The sequence below is a fragment of the Abramis brama genome (assembly GCF_963993115.1).
Source record: "Abramis brama genome assembly, chromosome: 17".
NCBI lineage: Eukaryota > Metazoa > Chordata > Actinopteri > Cypriniformes > Leuciscidae > Abramis > Abramis brama.
In genome coordinates this window covers 25,691,531-25,711,583 of record NC_139979.1, presented here as the reverse complement: position 1 = coordinate 25,711,583, position 20,053 = coordinate 25,691,531, and the positions used below count along the sequence as shown (strand labels likewise).

Here is a 20,053-nt window from a genome sequence, read left to right as displayed (position 1 = left end):
TGTCCATATATGCGAGAAACCAATACTATACTGTAATGCAGATATATGGTATCATATATGGATGAACTCAAATATTTTCTTCACATGTTTGGACACATAAATGTTCATATATGTTGCAGGCATATATTGTGTTCTCAGATAAGTCAAATATATGTATAGATATATGTCATGCTATTTAAAATATAAGTACATATATGGCCATATATTACATTTTACTGGTTATTTGTGTTTGTACTTTGTGGTGTTTTCTGGCTTGTGCTCTTGAAATTATTTTAGCGCTTACTCTAGTTTTTTGTTATTACCCTTGATTTTACATTAACTTGTCCAACTAAATGCACTGACAATATTAACATCTCTTATCGTAAGATCAATGTTATTAATGCTAGTATGTTTGCTGCATCTATTACTACTTCTGCTATTTCTGATGTTTTTGATTTCACCTATCCATCCAAAATATTTGATTTGTACCATTCTGCCATTGCTGACGTTTTAGATGAGCATGCTCCAATTAGGACTAGGTCTGTTCCCTTGTCCCACTCTTCGCCGTGGTTTAATGCTGAGCTACATGCTATGAAAGCAAGAGGCCGACAGCTGGAACGTCTCTAGCGGAAAACCAATCTAACTGTACACTTTCAAGCATTTTCGGACCATATTAAGCTTTACAAAACTGCCTTAAATACAGCTCACTCTTCCTATATTGCTAAAATCATCAATAATGCAAACAACAGGCCTAAAACACTATTTAGCATTGTAAATAAGCTTGTTCAGGCACCCGCGCACAATGCCTGTCTACAAGAATCTGACGACTTGACGACTTGTCTACAAGAATCTGACGACTTGATCTGACGTGCTGTTCTTTTCTGCAACACTTTCAGGGAAAGCTGGATGCTTTACGTGGGACTTTTAGTGATGAACCGACCACTTCTAGTTGTGAGCAAGCTCAAATACAAACACTTAATAACTTTATGTTGACCAACCCCATCTTGATTAGTGAAATCATACAGAAATCCAATTCTTCTTCTTGCCGGCTGGATCCTGCACCTACAACCCTTCTGAAACACTGTACCTTTGTCATTTCTGCACCTATCTCACATCTTGTAAACATGTCTCTTCTCTCTGCCTCTGTTCCAGTCTCACTAAAGACGGCTGCTATTCTTAAAAAAACAAATCTGGACCCAACTGACTACGCTAACTATCGCCCAATCTCCAATCTACCGTATGTCTCAAAAATCATGGAAAAGGTTGTCTCCACTCAATTGCAGCCATATCTATCTCTCAACAATAGTTTTGATTTATTTCAGTCTGGTTTTCGCCAAAACCACAGTACTGAAACTGCATTAGCAAGGGTTATCAATGACCTCTTACTCTTTGGTGACTCGGGAAACCTTTCCTTACTTTTACTACTTGACCTCAGCTCAGCTTTCGATACTGTCTGCCATAAAGTCCTACTCATGCGCCTCTCAGAGATTGGTATCTCAGGAGCCACGTTATCCTGGTTTTCCTCCTATCTGACAGATAGGAAATACTACATCACTATGCACAATTACAAATCTCCCACTGTCACTCTCAAACAAGGTGTTCCACAGGGATCAGTTCTCGGCCTGTTACTATTTATTTACATTTTGCCTCTTGGACAAATTATTCGCCGCCACGGTTTTCAATACCACTGCTACGCCGACGATATCCAAATATACTGCTTGCCGACCGGATTCTATTCACCAGACCACATCACTATCATCATGTATTAATGAATTAAAGACCTGGCTCAACTCCAGTTTTCTCAGTCTGAATCTGACTAAAACAGAAATATTAATCACTGGCCCCCTATCTCTAACAAAAAATGTAAGTAATATTCCCAGACTTGACCTCGAAGCTACATCAATAATTCCATCTGCCACTGTCAAAAATTTGGGTATCATTCTTGACCCTGCACTGACGTTCGACGCTTACATTAGTCAACTTTGTAAAGCGTCCTTTTTTCATCTGCGCCGTATTGCCAAACTCCGTCCCTATGTCAGCCCAAAAGACGCTGAAGCACTAGTACACGCGTTCATCACATCTCGCCTCGACTACTGTAATGTTCTTTTTTTCTGGACTACCAGCACACTCTATCTCACGTTTGCAATATATTCAAAACTCTGCCACAAGACTACTAACTTACACTAAAAAAACTGCCCATATCACTCCAATTCTGTTTAAACTGCACTGGCTACCCGTGTCATCCCGTATCACTTACAAAATTCTTCTGCTTACCTTTAAGTCACTCAATGGTCTTGCTCCAGCCTATCTCTCTGACTTACTTTATTCCCCCTCGAACTCTCCGATCTTCTGGCTGTGAACTCCTATGTGAGCGGAGATTTCGTCTATCGTCTATGGGTGGCAGGTCTTTCTCTGTTATAGCCCCTAAGCTATGGAACTCTCTCCCGTTGGCTCTCAGGATAACAACCACGTTGCATGAATTTAAGCATAAACTCAAAACACATTTGTTTAATCAGTATTATCAGTCATGAAAATGTTAATTTGACATAACACAGTCACAATTAGGTACCAATAATCTATTGCATCTTTACTCCAACTGCCCACCATGCTGTCTGTAATTAATGTTTGTTGCCTCTGTTTTTATGTTTGTATTGCAAATGTAATGCGATTTGCAACTGCAATCGCTCATTACTTGGATTGGGCAAATGTCCATTGTCCGTTTATGTGTAAACTGCTTGTTATTTACTGTCATTGTGAAGCGTCCTTGAGCTTGGGAAAGGCGCTATATAAATTAAAACTTATTATTATTATTATGTCTCTACTTTTTGTTTCTCAAGTCATTGATCTTATCAGTTTAATTTTGGTTCTCTTAATTGTTGCTATATCTTGTCTGTCTTGTCTTGAGTCTCGTCTTGTATGTTCTTCTATGTGTTCTTGCCCTGTATCCCGAGTTCCATGGCCACTCACTCTTAACTGCCTGGCAGCCTGACTGGTGTCAAGCCTCTGGTTCAGTGAGCCTCTACCTGGCGGCAAGACTGGTGCTACATCTGAGATCTACATCAAGCTACGAGTTCCTTGTGTTCCTGCCTGGTCTTTTCTTTTTTTTCTTTTTTTTTTTCTGAAGGATTCATTACTCAACATAAATCACACTGCAAAGTATGGTTCTGTTTTGAAAATGGATCCTATTCTAGCAGAGAGTTAATGTAATGGCAGTGTCAGTATGTCTCTCATGCGGTCCATACTTTCCAATAAAGGGATCTCCATAAGCACTGATCACCACAGAGCTCTTTTGTTCATTCTCAGGTTGCTGTAAAGTGCCCCATTAGGACCAGGCATAAACATATCCAGCTGACCAAGCAAACAAAATAACCCATTAAAAGGGGGATTTTCAAATAATATTACAAGCTTTTAAAAAACACCTAATGTGCAGTGGGCAGAAAGAGAATTATTTATTTTACCACTAAATTCCCAGTATCTACTCTTGCAAACTGTCTTTACGTTGTCTGTATTTCCCACAAATCTAGTCATTATTTTGTACTCTAACATTATTGAATGAAATATTTTTTTGATACTGATATTGATATTCTTTACAATGGGAACTGCTATATTCATAAGAATATATGTAACAGCACACATCCAGAAAGGAATCAAAATTTGTCTGTACAGCATCGTGGGAATGTTAAACGTGTTTAAGTGCTTCTATTTTTTTTTTTTAAATAATCTATATTTTAGTCATTTAATGATTAAAAAAAAAGGATTAAAAAATCATCCACAAAGATAATGCATAAATAGCTAAATATATAAAGTAGTATTTCATTATTTTCAGAAAAGTTAACAATGGCTTTTTTGATTATTAACAACATCAATCTGAATAGGTGGAGTTTCCAATTAACTTTAATAGAAAGGACCTGCTTATTGTAAGTGACAGCCAAACCCCTCCCATTCTGTCTCTTCAGCATGGTCTTTTGTTTATTAAAATCCATCTGAATGGGTGGAGTTTTGTAATGAACTTCAATAGAAAGGTCCTGCTTATTAGGAGTGACAGCCAAACCTCTCCCATTCAGTCTCTTCAGCACGCTTTTTCACTCACAAACATATGCACACACGCTCACACACATCCAAACACAGTTACACATTCTCAGTCTTGCACGTCTGGACAGAATGATCAATAAGGAGTCCCAATCTTCTGACCATCTTACAGCAGCCTCGCGCAGAGGGGTAAGCAAAACCTTTTATTACTGTATTAATGCCCTGATTGTTGCAAGCATGAATGTATTTTGTATTTGATATTTGCTTTCTTATCAGATCATGGACTAAATGTGGGTTCAGATTAATTGATTTTGTTATTGAATGTTATTGATTTGTGTCTCTGCAATCTGCCATATCTCAAAAAAAAGAGCAATTAAATAATTAATAAATTAAAAAAATATATTATGTTATAAAATATTATAGTACAATAATATATAATATATGTAATTTTAAAAGCAATGGCATGGTTACGAGTTTTGGATGTCATTCTTATCCAGCTTCTGTGCTGTTATTTAAAAAGATACTTTATGCATCAGTCTTTGAGTTCGAACCGCTAACCACTTTCTTTAATCAAATTAGAAACTGAAACCATAATATGGGTAATGGAAAAAAGTCTCCATGATGATATGTGTATATTGGCTGAGGAAGGTACAAAACTGGGTGTGCTTCAGATGATTTTCACACGACACATCTCATGTGAAAATCATCTGAAGCACACCCAGTATTGACAGAGCTTGACAGTGTGTGAAAGAGTTTTCAAAAATGTACAAACATAAACATAAAAGGATGTATTTACACAAAAGTAGATATGTCTGTACTCGCACGTTTTTAACTGGTTCAAGCAAATGCTGAGAGTGAAATCATTTAAAAAGTAACGTTTTTAATCTTTATTGGGCTCAGCAAATAACTCTCTTACTATCAAAAACACTAAAATTATTTTGCCAGTTAAAATTAAAATGTGCTTCATGTCATAACATCTAAATTAATGTTAAAATCCAATGTTAAATTTAATATGAATAAACTTGAAGGTTACAACAGCGCACTTAAATTTAAAGCTCACCTCAAGGTTACAACTGCACATTTTAACCTTTTATAATTATCCGTTTTTGGCTAATTATGCTTCTTGTGTTGGAAACATGATTCTTTGGAGGGAAAAAAAGGTAACGCTTCAGAATAACGGTCCGTCAAGGTAACTATGTATGAAGTAATACAAGATAATAGCAAATTTAGGACTGAGCTAGTTCCTTATTAGGTGATCAAATTATTGCTGATTCAAATTAGCCTCATTAAGAACTACTAACTATGACAAATGATAAAGAATTGCCAATTAATTACTAATCACAACATTAACGTTTCTGAGACATTTTAAAATAATGGTCCAGGTAGTAGGTCTTGAAGATTGCCTTTTTTTACTCTGAACGTGGTCATAAAATGCACCCTTAATTACTCGAGTGTTACCTAGTCACTCTTCAAGAACTGCCAATGATCTGGCACATTATTTTTAAAGTGAAAACGTAATTGAGTATTATGATGCATTTTATGACCACATTCAGAGTAAAAAAGATAATTGCTCAAGTCTCAGACACATGTTAATGTTGTGAAGAGCATAAGGAGTGTTCAGTTATGGGAATCAATGGGAATTTGATTTTTTCATGTTTTTGTCTGTAGGTGAGGATGGCAAAAGTGGCAGTAGCTTTAGCCGCTGCGTTTATGCTGGCCAGCATAGCGGTCATCATTTCAATAGCAGTTGTGCAAACTCATAAGAAGACTTATATATCCCGTGGACTCAAGGTAAAATTCTTAAATTTGAGCATGCCTGATACAAACCGTACAAGTGGGATCCAATTAAACAGACCTATTGTGTACCTCTTAGAGTGTGTAAAATTATGGGACATAAAAGCATAATTGGTGTTTACCAGTCACACATGAGAAGTAATATATGTTCAAGAATGACTTTCCCTTAAATTATTAATTCCTATTGTTTAATCATACAAATTTTCTTGTTAATTATACAGGAAAGAGTGATGTTTGTATTTTTGTATTTTTTATTTCTATTATGTGTTGGAAAAACAAACATCTCACATATGTTATGACATGGGCCACTATTCATTTACAGTTGAATGGCAGGTAAAATGTGGTGAAAGAGTATTATAACATGACTTATGGATTATGCTTTTTTTTTTCTTTTTTTTTAATAATGCTTCATTCAGTTTCCGTGAAAACAAATACTGTTTTTGTAACACGGAACGGAAACCTATTTTCCTAAACACAAAACAACTTTCAATGGATAATCACCATTCATGGAGTTATTTAATTCAATACAATGCTGCATCCTTAATATTGAGATACATGATCCTTTTGATGACTCATAAAGTCCTTGAAAATTTTCCCAAAGAAGAATGTGCTTTTTCTTTTTTTCAATAGAGCTAAGGACAAATAGACATGTCTGTTCTTGGGTTCTTCACTCAGTCATGATTTAGACCTTGGGATTTGGGCAATTTCTATTCAGCAATGTATTTTGTGAACAGTGCAAATGAATGAGCTCTTTATGGCTTTGCAAGATCTTTAGAGTTTGATCTTTGGTTACAGTAATGTCCTTCTTCACTTCTGTTGCTCTCTCTTTCTCCAGTATGGTATTGTTTTGGATGCAGGCTCGTCCAGGACTACCATTTATCTCTATGAGTGGCCTGCCGAAAAAGAAAACAACACTGGGGTTGTGAGCCAGACAACAAAGTGTCAAGTTGAAGGTACAAATCAACTGACATACAATCTTGAATGGTTTACATAAACACATGGAGGCTTATTCTTTATATAGTAGCCAAAAGCTGAACTAGATGTTGGTGGCACTTTCCACAAATTCTGTATACTTTGGTTAACAAATACCAATTTTGTTTTATTGTTCTAAAATTCAAATTGGTGTGAAAAGCACTAGGTTTAAAGTCATCAAGTCACATTTATTTATATAGCGCTTTTTACAATACAGATTGTTTCAAAGCAGCTTTACAGAGATAACAGGAAAATGCAGTTAATTTATATATACAGTGCTATGCATAAGTTTAGACACCCATGCTAAAGTTGACTAAAAAGAGGAATAAAAAATCATCTTTTGGAAATTGAACTTAATGCCTTAATTTAAAAAATTAGGAAAAATCCAACCTTTAAGGACACCAATTTTCTTTGTGAATGAATAGTGTATCGTAAATAAATAAATGTTCTTCCTTAAAATACAGGGTGCATAAGTTTGGACACCCCTATGTTAAATTCCCATAGAGGCAGGCAGATTTGTATTTTTAAAGGCCAGTTACTTCATGGATCCAGGATACTATGCATCCTGATAAAGTTCCCTTAGCCTTTGGAATTAAAATAGCACCACATCATCACATAGCCTTCACCATACCTAGAGATTGGCATGGAGTACTTTCCATAAGATCATCTCTCAATGCAAATCAAACCAGCTATTAGGCTAACTGAAATAAAACCATGCCAATCTCTAGGTATGGTGAAGGCTATGTGATGATGTGGGGCTATTTTAATTCCAAAGGCCAAGGGAACTTTATCAGGATGCAATCTCTCAATTTAACATAGGGGTGTCCAGACTTATGCACCCTGTATTTAAAGGAAGAACATTTATTTATTTACGATACATTATTCATTCACAAAGAAAATTGGTGTCCTTAAAGGTTGGATTTTTCCTAATTTTTTTAATTAAGGCATTAAGTTCAATTTCCAAAAGATGATTTTTTTATTCCTCTTTTTAGTCAACTTTAGCATGGGTGTCTAAACTTATACATAGCACTGTATATAGCCGCTCTGGAGAAAACCGTGATGTCATCGTCCAACTCCGTTCAGTTCTCATATAATGGTGTCAATGCAGGCAGATCAATATTATTGTTGAATATTAAATTAAATGTTACATTTAATGTCCCCAACTAAGCAAGCCAAAAGCCAATGGCAACAAAGGTGAAAAAAAGGCAAAAAAGACAACAGTGGCAAGGAACCAAAACTCCATCAGGTGGCAGAATGGAGAAAAAAAAAACCTTGGGAGAAACCAGGCTCAGTCAGAGGACCAGTTCTACTCTGGCCAACGAATGGACAGTGTATGATTATGATTCAGGCAGCCTTATAGGTCAGAAGTCAGATTGGATTGGAACAATCAGAATATTATCCAGTTCTATCTGGTTTAACATCGAAGTCATCACACCGGTATGGAGACGGGTTTGTTGAGGATCAGTGCCAATGGCTGTCGTGTCGATGAGGCTTTCACAGGGGGGAGTCTAGTTGACACAATCTCTGCTGATACTTCAGGGATGCGTTGTGGTCGTGTTTAGGCGCAGGTCCTCAATCTGATCTGGATACAGCCCGGATCGATAAGACATCTCTTCATTTACTGCTACAAACTTATAACGGTCAGATAAGTATTATATTATATTTAGATTGTGACATGAAAGGTTGCAGTGAATGAGCATTGTAACCGATCACAGATGTATTGAGTGCATGAATGCAGTGATCTCATCATTGCAACTTGATTTCTACACTTTTATGAATGCTTTCATCATAACTAACATTGCAAACACTTTGTAAATAAGAAATTTGTTGATTATAACAGAAGTTTTGGCGAGAGTCCAGAAATCAGTCACTGATAAGCTGTTTGATTGACAGCTCCAGCAATTGTAAAGGGAGCGTTCTTTTCATTTAGGTTAAATATACAGCCGTGTTACTTGCAACCCTGCTACCAAATTCTTACACTTTTAAATATGATAACGCATTATTTCAATGGTCCACCTTAGACATTAGTAAATTTGCAACTACATGTCAACTAACTCTCATTAGAGTATCAGTAGACTCGTTGCTTAATATCTGCTAACACTTTTTGATGTTGGACATTAACTCATGTTAGGGCACATGCTGTCAAGGCTCTATTGTGAATTCATTTTAGACTAGGAAATATACATAAATTCAATTAATAAAAAATATAATTGAACATCCAAACATGTTTTCTAAAGTTTTTGGTCATTTTTAATGCAAATTTAGTAAAATCTCAAAGACCAAAAAATCTGTGTGTTATGCATAAATGACATAGTCCTTTTAGAGGATACATATTTTCTGCGTAGCTGGCAATATTGTTCATTACTGCCAGGCAGTATAATAGCCTTTTTGCCTGTTTTGTTAGTACGTTTTATAGAAGACAGAGATGAAAAGCTGTGCCTTTTCCAGAAAGTATTGATAATGGTGACGGCAATGCATCAGAAAATAAGGCCGTAGTAAGATAGGAAAAAGTTGAAGATCAAGGAGGATAAAAGCAGTGAGGGTGAGGGTAGAGATTAATAATATAAGTCACAGATTGTTGTGGAAGTCAGGCATTTGGGTGCATTATCCTATGCCAGTTTGGGTGTTATCCATACTAGAACCAGAGGTCAGGAAAGATGCCACTGCCTATTGGCCTCAACAATGACAAGCAAATGATCCACAAATGACGACTAAACAAATCAAAATCGAGATATGTGTGGGGGTACACTGAACGAGAAGAGTCTTGTTGATTTTCACTGGATTTGAAAATCCAAGAAAGAAACCATGTTAAAGATTTTTTTTTTTTTTTTTTAAACCCCAATGCCTGCTACAGACTGTGCGGTTTCGGCAATCCTATAAGATCATTACAAATCACACTGTATGCCATGAATCTAATAAACTTGGGTACGACATGTATGTAGATTGTACAATGATGACACCCATTGTATCGTAGACTACGTTGCAAGTTAGTATGGAAGAATACAACGTAATCAGCATGTGCTAGTGGTAAAACAAACATCAATCACACTTAGGCATTGGTTTTTATGTGAGCTGAAAAAAAGGGGGAGGAGGCGAAAGAGGAGAACATGGACGTGATCATGGCTAGGGAAAAGAGGCCAACTTGCATTCCAAATTTGCAAATGGAACTTGAGGTAAGTAGTTTTAGAGCCAAGTCTCATTGATCAATACGCCATTTTATGTTGCATTTATTTGGCTAGTCATACGTAGGTCGTAGCAGCAAACACACTGAAATGATCATGCTAAATTTCTGACACAGAAAATTATCGCAGGCTGTCTTTGAATGGCTGTCTTTGAACCTCTCTCACTGTACGACGTAGGATTACCATTTAGACCACAGCCACAGAAATCACCACGATTGGTTATCTTTTGTTTGGGACAACCCAAAATCGTACAATGTGTACCAGGCATTAGACATGGTTTCACTACTTTCTAGGCAGCGAAGTTGCATCTAAATTTGTGCCAAGTGTTTGACATTTTCACATGCAAGTTCCAAATTATAGCAGCACAAGATGAAATGGAATGTTAACTATGCTTTTTAATGTTTTTTGAAATACCAAGAACTTTTCCCTACTTTTCAGATTGTGAAACTGCATTTGAATGTGTTTGTGAAGTTTGACAATTTGCCAAAAACCATATACCCTAATAGGACAAAGTCAGTTATAAATGACAACACCGTAAAAAAGGTCAAATGTAGAAAACTAAGTTTGGAAAATTATTGTAGCCTTAAATGTGTCAAATATGAAGTCATTTAATTCTGTGATTTCATAATTAGTATTTGGTTTGAGAATATAATTCTTTTTACTGAGCAATATACAGTGATAGAATAATAATGTGACTTAAAAATATACATACATAGGCTGATAACAGAACTTGCATAATATGATGTCTTTTCAAGGCCCCGGAATTTCAGATCTTGGTGTAGACAAGGAACAGGACAAAAAGACATGGAAAAGTTTAAAACATTGCATGGCAGTGATAACCAAGGCCATTCCCTCCCATCAATATAACTCCACCCCAGTCTTCCTTGGGGCGACAGCAGGGATGAGGCTCCTACAGTAAGAATGATTTTCCATTCCTCTTTTTGATCATATTTTCTGGTTACGTTCTTACCTTTGCGTCGCAATATATTTATGTATCAGTAGAGCCATTTGCTATTATACTGAGAGCTCATCATACTGTAACGCCTATATCCAATGAAGATGAAGGCAGATTCAGTAGTTCAAAATAACAACAAGATTTATTTCACACAAGCTACTAACATAAAACAGTGTGCATGACTCAAACAATACCAGACAATGAGGGAAAAGAGGTAAGGAACTTAGATAAACAAAGCTGTTGAACATAATGACATACAGCTGTGTTTATTAATGTTACGAACTGCTCAGAGACACAAAGTAGGAGATCCAAATGCAGCTTTATTGGCTGGGGCAATCCAGAGGCGTAATCCAAAGTACAGGCTAGGGTCATACACAGGCAGGTAGTCAAAACAAAGAAACAAACAAAACAAACAAAACAGGCAGGGACCAGAGGCAAGAGAGTAATCCAGGGACCAGAGGCAAGAGGGTAATCCAGGGAACAGGGCAAGATATCAAAAAACCAAGAAACAAGAAAACCAGGGAAACGCTCAGAAATGCAGTGTAACACTTAACAAGACTTCGCGGTGAGTGAATGAATGAACAAGGTATATATAGACTGAGACTAACAGGATGATAAGACAATGGTGAATGCAATCAGTGAATGAGGTACAGGTGAATGTGATCAGTGAATGAGTCCAGGCAGTGAGTTCTGGGAAATGTAGTTTGAGAGTGATAATAGTCTTATGTGGAGTGCCCTCTGGTGGCTCTCAATGGCAACTCCAGCTGGTGATCGTTACATAGCCCCCCCTTTAAGGAGCGGATTCCAGACGCTCCTAAAACTGTCCAGGAGGGAGGTGGAGCGGAGGCGGATCCGGGGGCGGGATGGAGGGCCAGGCCCGTGCAGCGGAAGGGGACCTGAAGACTCCGGCAGGGCAGAAGGCCAGGGCGGAGCAAGCTGTGCAGGCGACCAGGCAGGGGCAGACTGTGCAGGCGACCAGGGCGGAGCAGGCTGTGCAGGCGGCCAGGGCGGAGCAGGCTGTGCAGGCGGCCAGGGCGGAGCAGGCTGTGCAGGCGGCCAGGGCGGAGCAGGCTGTGCAGGCGACCCTTCAGGCGGCCGGGGCGGAGACGACGGTTCAGGAACATGAACGGGCTCAGGGGATGTGGTGGCCATCTTGTCCGAAGACACAGGCGTGAAGTCGGCCATCTTGTCCAAAGACACAGGCGTGGAGTCGGCCATCTTGTCCGAGGACACAGGCGTGGAGTCGGCCATCTTGTCCGAGGACACAGGCGTGGAGTCGGCCATCTTGTCCGAGGACACAGGCGTGGAGTCGGCCATCTTGTCCGAGGACACAGGCGTGGAGTCGGCCATCTTGTCCGAGGACACAGGCGTGGAGTCGGCCATCTTGTCCGAGGACACAGGCGTGGAGTCGGCCATCTTGTCCGAGGACACAGGCGTGGAGTCGGCCATCTTGTCCGAGGACACAGGCGTGGAGTCGGCCATCTTGTCCGAGGACACAGGCGTGGAGTCGGCCATCTTGTCCGAAGACACAGGCGCAGGAAGAGGAACAGATTCAGGATCAGTATCAGGATCAGATTCAGGCTCAGGAACAATTTCAGTCTCGGCGGGACGAGACTCTGGACGGGCAGACGTGACGTGAAGCTCTGGCTCTGGCTCGGCAGGACTGACGTGAAGCTCTGGCTCTGGCTCGGCAGGACTGACGTGAAGCTCTGGCTCTGGCTCGGCAGGACTGACGTGAAGCTCTGGCTCTGGCTCGGCAGGACTGACGTGAAGCTCTGGCTCGGCAGGACTGACGTGAAGCTCTGGCTCTGGCTCGGCAGGACTGACGTGAAGCTCTGGCTCTGGCTCGGCAGGACTGACGTGAAGCTCTGGCTCTGGCTCGGCAGGACTGACGTGAAGCTCTGGCTCTGGCTCGGCAGGACTGACGTGAAGCTCTGGCTCTGGCTCGGCAGGACTGACGTGAAGCTCTGGCTCTGGCTCGGCAGGACTGACGTGAAGCTCTGGCTCGGCAGGAAGATACTCAGGCAGGACGGCCTCGGCGAAACAAGATTTAGGCAGGATAGTCTCAGCGGGACGAGACTCATGCATGTTGGCCCCTATGGCAACACGTACTGACCTCAGCGGGGAATCGGCCATGCTGGATACCAGCCCTGGACGGTAATAGACCGATCCGCTGACCAGCTTGATGGTTGGCATGATGAGAAACTTCTCAGGCTGGACGGACGGGACGTGAACTGAATCAGGCTCGGGGGGTGCCAAATTGCTCAAGGAAAGGGCCAGGTTGATATACCCTTCTAGGGTCCAGCCGGTATTGTCATCCGGCATCATCTGAGCAATCGCCTCATCCAGTCCACTCCAAAACAGGTCCATGAGCTGAGTATCATCTAATGACGCTAAATGACAGCAAGCCAGAAAATCCCTCACATACCTCTCGATAGGTTGACCATCCTGATACATGGAAGATAGCCATCTTATTAGAGCTCCATTACTGACAGCTGCTGGATCCATGGTGGCGAAGTCTTCTGTTACGAACTGCTCAGAGACACAAAGTAGGAGATCCAAATGCAGCTTTATTGGCTGGGGCAATCCAGAGGCGTAATCCAAAGTACAGGCTAGGGTCATACACAGGCAGGTAGTCAAAACAAAGAAACAAACAAAACAAACAAAACAGGCAGGGACCAGAGGCAAGAGAGTAATCCAGGGACCAGAGGCAAGAGGGTAATCCAGGGAACAGGGCAAGATATCAAAAAACCAAGAAACAAGAAAACCAGGGAAACGCTCAGAAATGCAGTGTAACACTTAACAAGACTTCGCAGTGAGTGAATGAATGAACAAGGTATATATAGACTGAGACTAACAGGATGATAAGACAATGGTGAATGCAATCAGTGAATGAGGTACAGGTGAATGTGATCAGTGAATGAGTCCAGGCAGTGAGTTCTGGGAAATGTAGTTTGAGAGTGATAATAGTCTTATGTGGAGTGCCCTCTGGTGGCTCTCAATGGCAACTCCAGCTGGTGATCGTTACAATTAATGAGTGTCCATGGAAACTGATGAGTGGTGGAAAACTTGAACAAGGAAACAGACCAGTGTTTATAATTGTGACAATGCATAATGAAATAATATTGTCAGAAATAAGAGAGCTTGCATTTTCAAGCAGCATAACAAGCTGCTAAAATTAACAGATAGCTGTTGAAATTGGAAGCCAGAAACATTCAATTTACAAATGCTGCCGTACACTCTTACGATAAAAATAAGGTGAATAGTAAAAGAAAAATGTCTTAATGCACTTGTTTCTAGTCAAATAAATGATTATGTATAAATGCATATATTTTGCCACAGAGTTAACCTGACATTGACGCCATGTGTGCTGCATCTTTGCCCAATCTTTTTTACACAGTATGAAAAATGAAGACAAATCCAACGCTATTCTGGAAGACATGAGGAACTACCTTAGCTCTCTTCCTTTTAATTTCCAAAATGCTTCCATCATCTCTGGACAGGAAGAAGGCCTTTATGGTTGGATCACCGTCAACTACCTGTTGGGGAACTTCCTAGAGGTCAGTTCATGGGCTGCTTTACTGAACCTTTTTTATTTTGGTCTTTGGAACTAAATGATTATCTCAGAATTTGTTTGGTTACAGTTTCATCTTAAATGTATGTATTCAAACAACATAAATGTTTAAAGTCCCCATGAAAGTTTTTTTGGCTTTTAGTATGAATATGTTAGCCTTAAAGGTTATCTATTAGCTAATGTGCTCAATAACAATGATGAAATTCGCATTTAGAAGATAAGCTTTAAAAACGTACCGTCTCTCACCTCTGCCAATATGATTAATGATTTTGATGACATCACTCTGCACTTCAGCTTCTCATCAGATGAGATGAATGTGGCTGTGGCTGAAATCGGTCACTTGTTCACATTATTACTATTTTTCTATATGGTGAATGGCGAATTGTACACTATATAGGGGATAGGGAACAATTCAGACAGTGTAAATATGCTTTCCATTGGGGTGCACTTTGCTTATCTCATCTACACAGAAGCAGCAGTTTTCATTTTTGCAAATCATACATTATTACGATAGATAGATAGATAGATAGATAGATAGATAGATAGATAGATAGATAGATAGATAGATAGTTTATTATAAAAGCATACATCTAGCTTATACATTTACCCAAATTATCATACGCCTGTTTAACCGAAGCTAATTTGGGTGTGTTTCTCCATCCCCAACGTCACTTCTCTGTGTTTTACGGCCCTGATGAGAACGTCGTTCTCCTCGGCTGTGAACCGTTCCTGGCGCGCGCCTGGCAAATCCGCCGTTATAATTGGAATCCGCTTTAGAACAAGCGCGCCTGCTCTTATAGGGAATGTGAGATGACGCTCTGATTGGTTTATTTCACGTTACGCCCAAACCACACCTATGAATAGTGAAGCTACTTCAGACCAACCCATTTTAGATTTGCGTCGGGCGCAAGAGTCATTTATCCCGCCGATATAATAGCAACAGCGCCCAAGACCCGCCCACAAAGTTACTTGCGTTTCGCGCTTGATACTTTTACGTTTCAGACCGTTAAAATAGGGCCCGATAGCACAGAGTGGATCATATGACCACAAAACATATCGAACCCATTTGAATTCTGAACAGAATGCTATATTTTAAAGCGATATGGAGACTAGGAGGAGAAACGGTTAAACAGATTCGGCATTAGAAACAGCTCTGACGAGTGGAAGAGATAACAAAGGTGCCATGCATGCACCAGCATAAATTTCAAATGACACATCTACACAAACTACACTTTTCAAACTACATCCTCTGCATAATTATGATCACTGTTTTGCTTCAGTAACAATTTCATATTAAATCTAAAGGGTAATGTATTACCCTTTGCCGAGCTCAATGGCTCTAGCCGAGCTGTAATATAAGCAAAACGCTATTGGCTATTTTAAAAATAGGGGAGGAGCTGCTCGATATGTCCCACCGTGTCTTCCTGTTTCAGTTGAAATTACGTCACCTCATTGAAAAACGCTGTGCGTTTCAAGGAACTTCAGTGGGCCTTTAACCCTGTCAATGCAAGATTTTGAGTTTAGCCTCATACTGCAGTATTAGCCCAGTTGTATGTATTCATTATGAAACAGAGTCCGGTTGTGTTCATACATTGCAGTCATCTTATGACACAATATTGAATCTAATCCAGAATTGGATAACCGAGCATAATTGTAATTTTAAAATGTTAAACTTTAGTCTGTTTTATAGAAAAATCTTTGGAATGCCTGGGTACATCCTCGTGGGGCTAAGACAGTTGGTTCATTGGACTTGGGTGGAGCCTCCACCCAGATTGCCTTTGCTACTTCTGATGATGCCAAAGGAGAAGATATCATTACGGTTTCGCTCTATGGTTATGAATATAATATCTACACACACAGTTTCCTTTGCTACGGGAAGAATGAAGCTGAGAAAAGAGTTTTGGCCAAACTTTCAAAGGTACAGTATGCTCATGTCATTAAATGCTCCTTCAACCAAAATATGTGTATAATATATAAATCTATAACCTAAACCAAAATATAGACCTTATTTAGGATGCAGACTATTCTGTACTTTTAGATTGAGGATTATTGTATGTTTCCTCCATCAGTAATTATACTAAGATATTGATCACAAAATTGTGTAAAACCTTTCTTAGAAAATCCATTATTGCTGATGCTGAGCGATGCAATTAAACCCCCAAACAAGCCATGTCAATACTTCAGTCATTTAATGTTAGGTTGAAATAGAGTGATGGATTATGTTACATTTCCCTGATTTGCTCTTAGGTAAAATCTTCCTGGAAATAGCTTAACCTGTTACTTACAATTCTATGATATATAACTATATAAATATAACATGTATTAACTCTTTGAATTGTTTTCCTTTCAGGAATCCACAAACTGGGCTAATGTGAAGCACCCCTGTTATCCTTCTGGTTATAATATCTCTATGCCTGCAAAGGATATTTTTGGAAGTGAATGTACAAAAAATGACGCTCCTGTGAGCTATAGCCCAAAGCAAAATATTACTTTCTTTGGACAGAGTAACCCTGAACAGTGTAAAGTCTCGGTCAGGAGTATCTTTGACCTAACGTCCTGCCAGGGAGCTGAAAACTGCTCCTTTGATGGAGTTTATCAACCAAACCTCAGTGGAGACTTCATGGTAGGTATTTTTCTTTAGTTAAGATAAAACTAGGAACAGTTTACCAAACAATGAAAATTCTGTCATTATTTACTCAACTTCATATCATTCTAAACCTGCACAGTATGTCATATTTATCTAAATCTGCTCCTGGAGGGCCACTGTCCTGCAGTGTATCTCCAACCAGCTCCAAAACACCAGCCTGGAACTTTCTAGAGCTGTTTTCGAAATCGCCCCCTATACCCTCATTCACCATTCCCTACATTACTCCACTAATATAGTGCACTTGAAGGAGTGAATGAAAACGAGTGGATTAGTGTGCCAGAAGGGCAGCCGCTTTTGCATAGTTTGTGCTTGCTGTAAATAATCAAAACTTAGCAAACTAGCAACTCCAGTAGTAATGAAAAGATTGATCTTGAACTCTGTCATGGAAACTATAGCATGTATAAACCTTAAGTAAACAATTTAATAATAAATTAAAAAGCAATTTATATCTGTATGATATTATGCTGTAGCCACATTGGACCAGCGGTTTTGAAAATGGATGGATGGATGATTCAGCTGCGGGCGTTATCTTCTGGCGAGACATGGGAATTCATTCGGGACGACCCTTACAGTGCATTATGGGTATTCTCTAGCCGTTGAGTGTACATTAGTTGTACAATCGTTATTGCGGTGCATTATGGGATTGAATGACTGCACTCGATAACGTCCACTATGGTTTCGGACACCACTACAAATGGCTGTTCCCTCAAATAGTACCCTATTTAAGGGTAGTGTGGCAATTTCAGACACAGCCTAGTAATCCTGAAGACTTCAATTAACTGATTAAGGTGCGTTTAATTAGGATTAGCATTAAAATCTTCTGGACAGATTTTAATGCTGGACTGCTGGAGTTTCACACCCAGAGGAACCCCAATAACATCAAATGTCATTGTTTCTTGCATGTTAATGTGACCAAATGTTACAACCTAAGCTATATTTCTTTCATCTGGATCTATTAAAGCACTTATTTTTGTGTCTTAGGCCTATGCAGGGTTTTACTGGACTGCTTGGGCTCTTAACGTAGAGGGTTCCAAAAGTATGGAGCTATTCAACATGAACATGAAGCTGTTCTGCTCAATGGACTGGAAAAGTGTGAGTACCAGCCAACTGCATAATCACAACTTGCAGGAAAATATAGATTGGGAGGGTGTGGTTATTTGTTACATTTATGATTGATGTGTACAATCAATAAACCTACCTTTTAATGTCCCCCCTCCCCTCCTTTAGCTCAAGCAAAACTACAGCATCAGAGAGCTCCATCTGAAGTCCTACTGCTACTCTGCAAATTATGTGCATACCATTCTTGCAGATGGTTACAAGTTCAACACAGGCAACTGGAAAAATCTCAATTTTCAGAAAGAGGTGCATTGCGTTTCATGTTTATAATGAGATTGTGTGAATATATAGGCTATATATATTGTGTGTGTATATGTATATAAACAATGATGCCATATATACACTGTATACTATATATATGCCATGATATTATTGCACATAAAAACATGTAATTTGTTTTTTAATGTATATAAAAAAGTGTAACAAAACACTTAATGTACATATTTTTCTAAACATTTTAATCTTCATATTTCTGCTTCTAAATGGTCCAAAAATTGGTCCCATTTACATCCATTGTAAGTGGCTTACCATAAGCTTCATATTTGTTGTGACAAACATTGTCGATTGACTTTAACCTGAACTTGAAATATTAATTTAAAACCTTTTCACAGCAAATGCATTTCTATGGAACAGTCACCTCTAGTCTCAATGCATGATTGTAATGTGAAATATCTGCCAAATTATATTATCTCCCCCCCTCCAGCAAATCAGCTCTGTCTATCCAAAATGCTGCAGTGAACTGGACCTCTTCATTTATCTCTTTGTGTTTCAGGTAAATAAGACCAGTATAGCTTGGTCCCTTGGCTACATGCTTGCACTTTCCAACATGATCCCAGCCGAAGGGAAAATCATCAAGTTCCCCATAAACAACGTTCTTTTCACTGGACTCCTCCTCCTGTTCTCTGCACTGACTATTATCACCCTCACGTACCTTGTCATTGCTCTGGCACGCTTCTGTTATTGAGGTGTTTGTACTGAGTTCCCATCTATATTCTAGATGGGAGTTCTGAGTTCTCATCTGTAGGACCAGGACCCACTTAGGGAGGTTTTGGAAACCAGGAGAGACACTGATGTGTCAATGCAGATGTACCTGCTAGAGAAGGATTTTAGTTTTGGAACCTGAAGGTCTTAAATGTCTAGCGGTGCTAAGGTAAAAAAAAAAAAAAGATGCCTGATGTGAACTCCAAATGTGTTAAAAACCTGTATTAAATGTCATTCTATCCAAAAACGGGTACAGGTCTCTCTAGTCCAGGAATACAGTGGCAAGCTCTTGTACTGTGGATCTGAATGAAGACACCGAAGACAAAGTAAACGTTTTAGCTTATATACAGTAAAAAGTATCTACTATGGTCATGTCAATGTTTTGATTGTGTATTGTATCTAATGTTTGTCTTATCCCTAGCATCATGCCTTATGTATCTCACACATGTATTTCTGCATGTGCTCTTCAGCACACATTGTCTTTGGATGAAATGTCATAGTATCTAAATAAATGTTATGGTTGTTATGGCAGTGAAGACCAGTGATTATATTGCTAGGGAAATTAGGTATTTTAACTTGTGATCTGGGCATTGGGCATTCTATAATGTAATAATGTTAATGTTATTAAAAATGGACAAAAATGTATGTAAGGGAGACAAGGAAGGGACTGGTTTGGGGACAATTTGTGTCTGTTAATGCTTCTGCCAAGGTTCTGTCTGTTAACAAACAAAACATTAAGAAGACCAACCATAAAATGTATTATATATATATATATATATATATATGTATGTGTGACTTCCAGCTGTTTGCAATGAACAAATCAA

At 39.2% G+C, this 20,053-nt stretch overlaps 1 protein-coding gene across 1 annotated transcript; it reads left to right on the top strand.

Moving 5' to 3' along the window:
- The first annotated feature begins 4,042 nt into the window (after positions 1–4,042).
- Positions 4,043–19,759, top strand: entpd3 (ectonucleoside triphosphate diphosphohydrolase 3). The gene is made up of 10 exons (XM_084088094.1): positions 4,043–4,197; positions 5,677–5,799; positions 6,638–6,755; positions 10,712–10,871; positions 14,312–14,471; positions 16,176–16,403; positions 16,836–17,108; positions 18,114–18,224; positions 18,360–18,494; positions 19,021–19,759. The coding sequence occupies exons 1-10, from the start codon at positions 4,141–4,143 to the stop codon at positions 19,210–19,212; spliced, it is 1,557 nt and encodes a 518-aa protein (XP_083944220.1). The 5' UTR covers positions 4,043–4,140; the 3' UTR covers positions 19,213–19,759.
- The last annotated feature ends 294 nt before the right edge of the window (positions 19,760–20,053 follow it).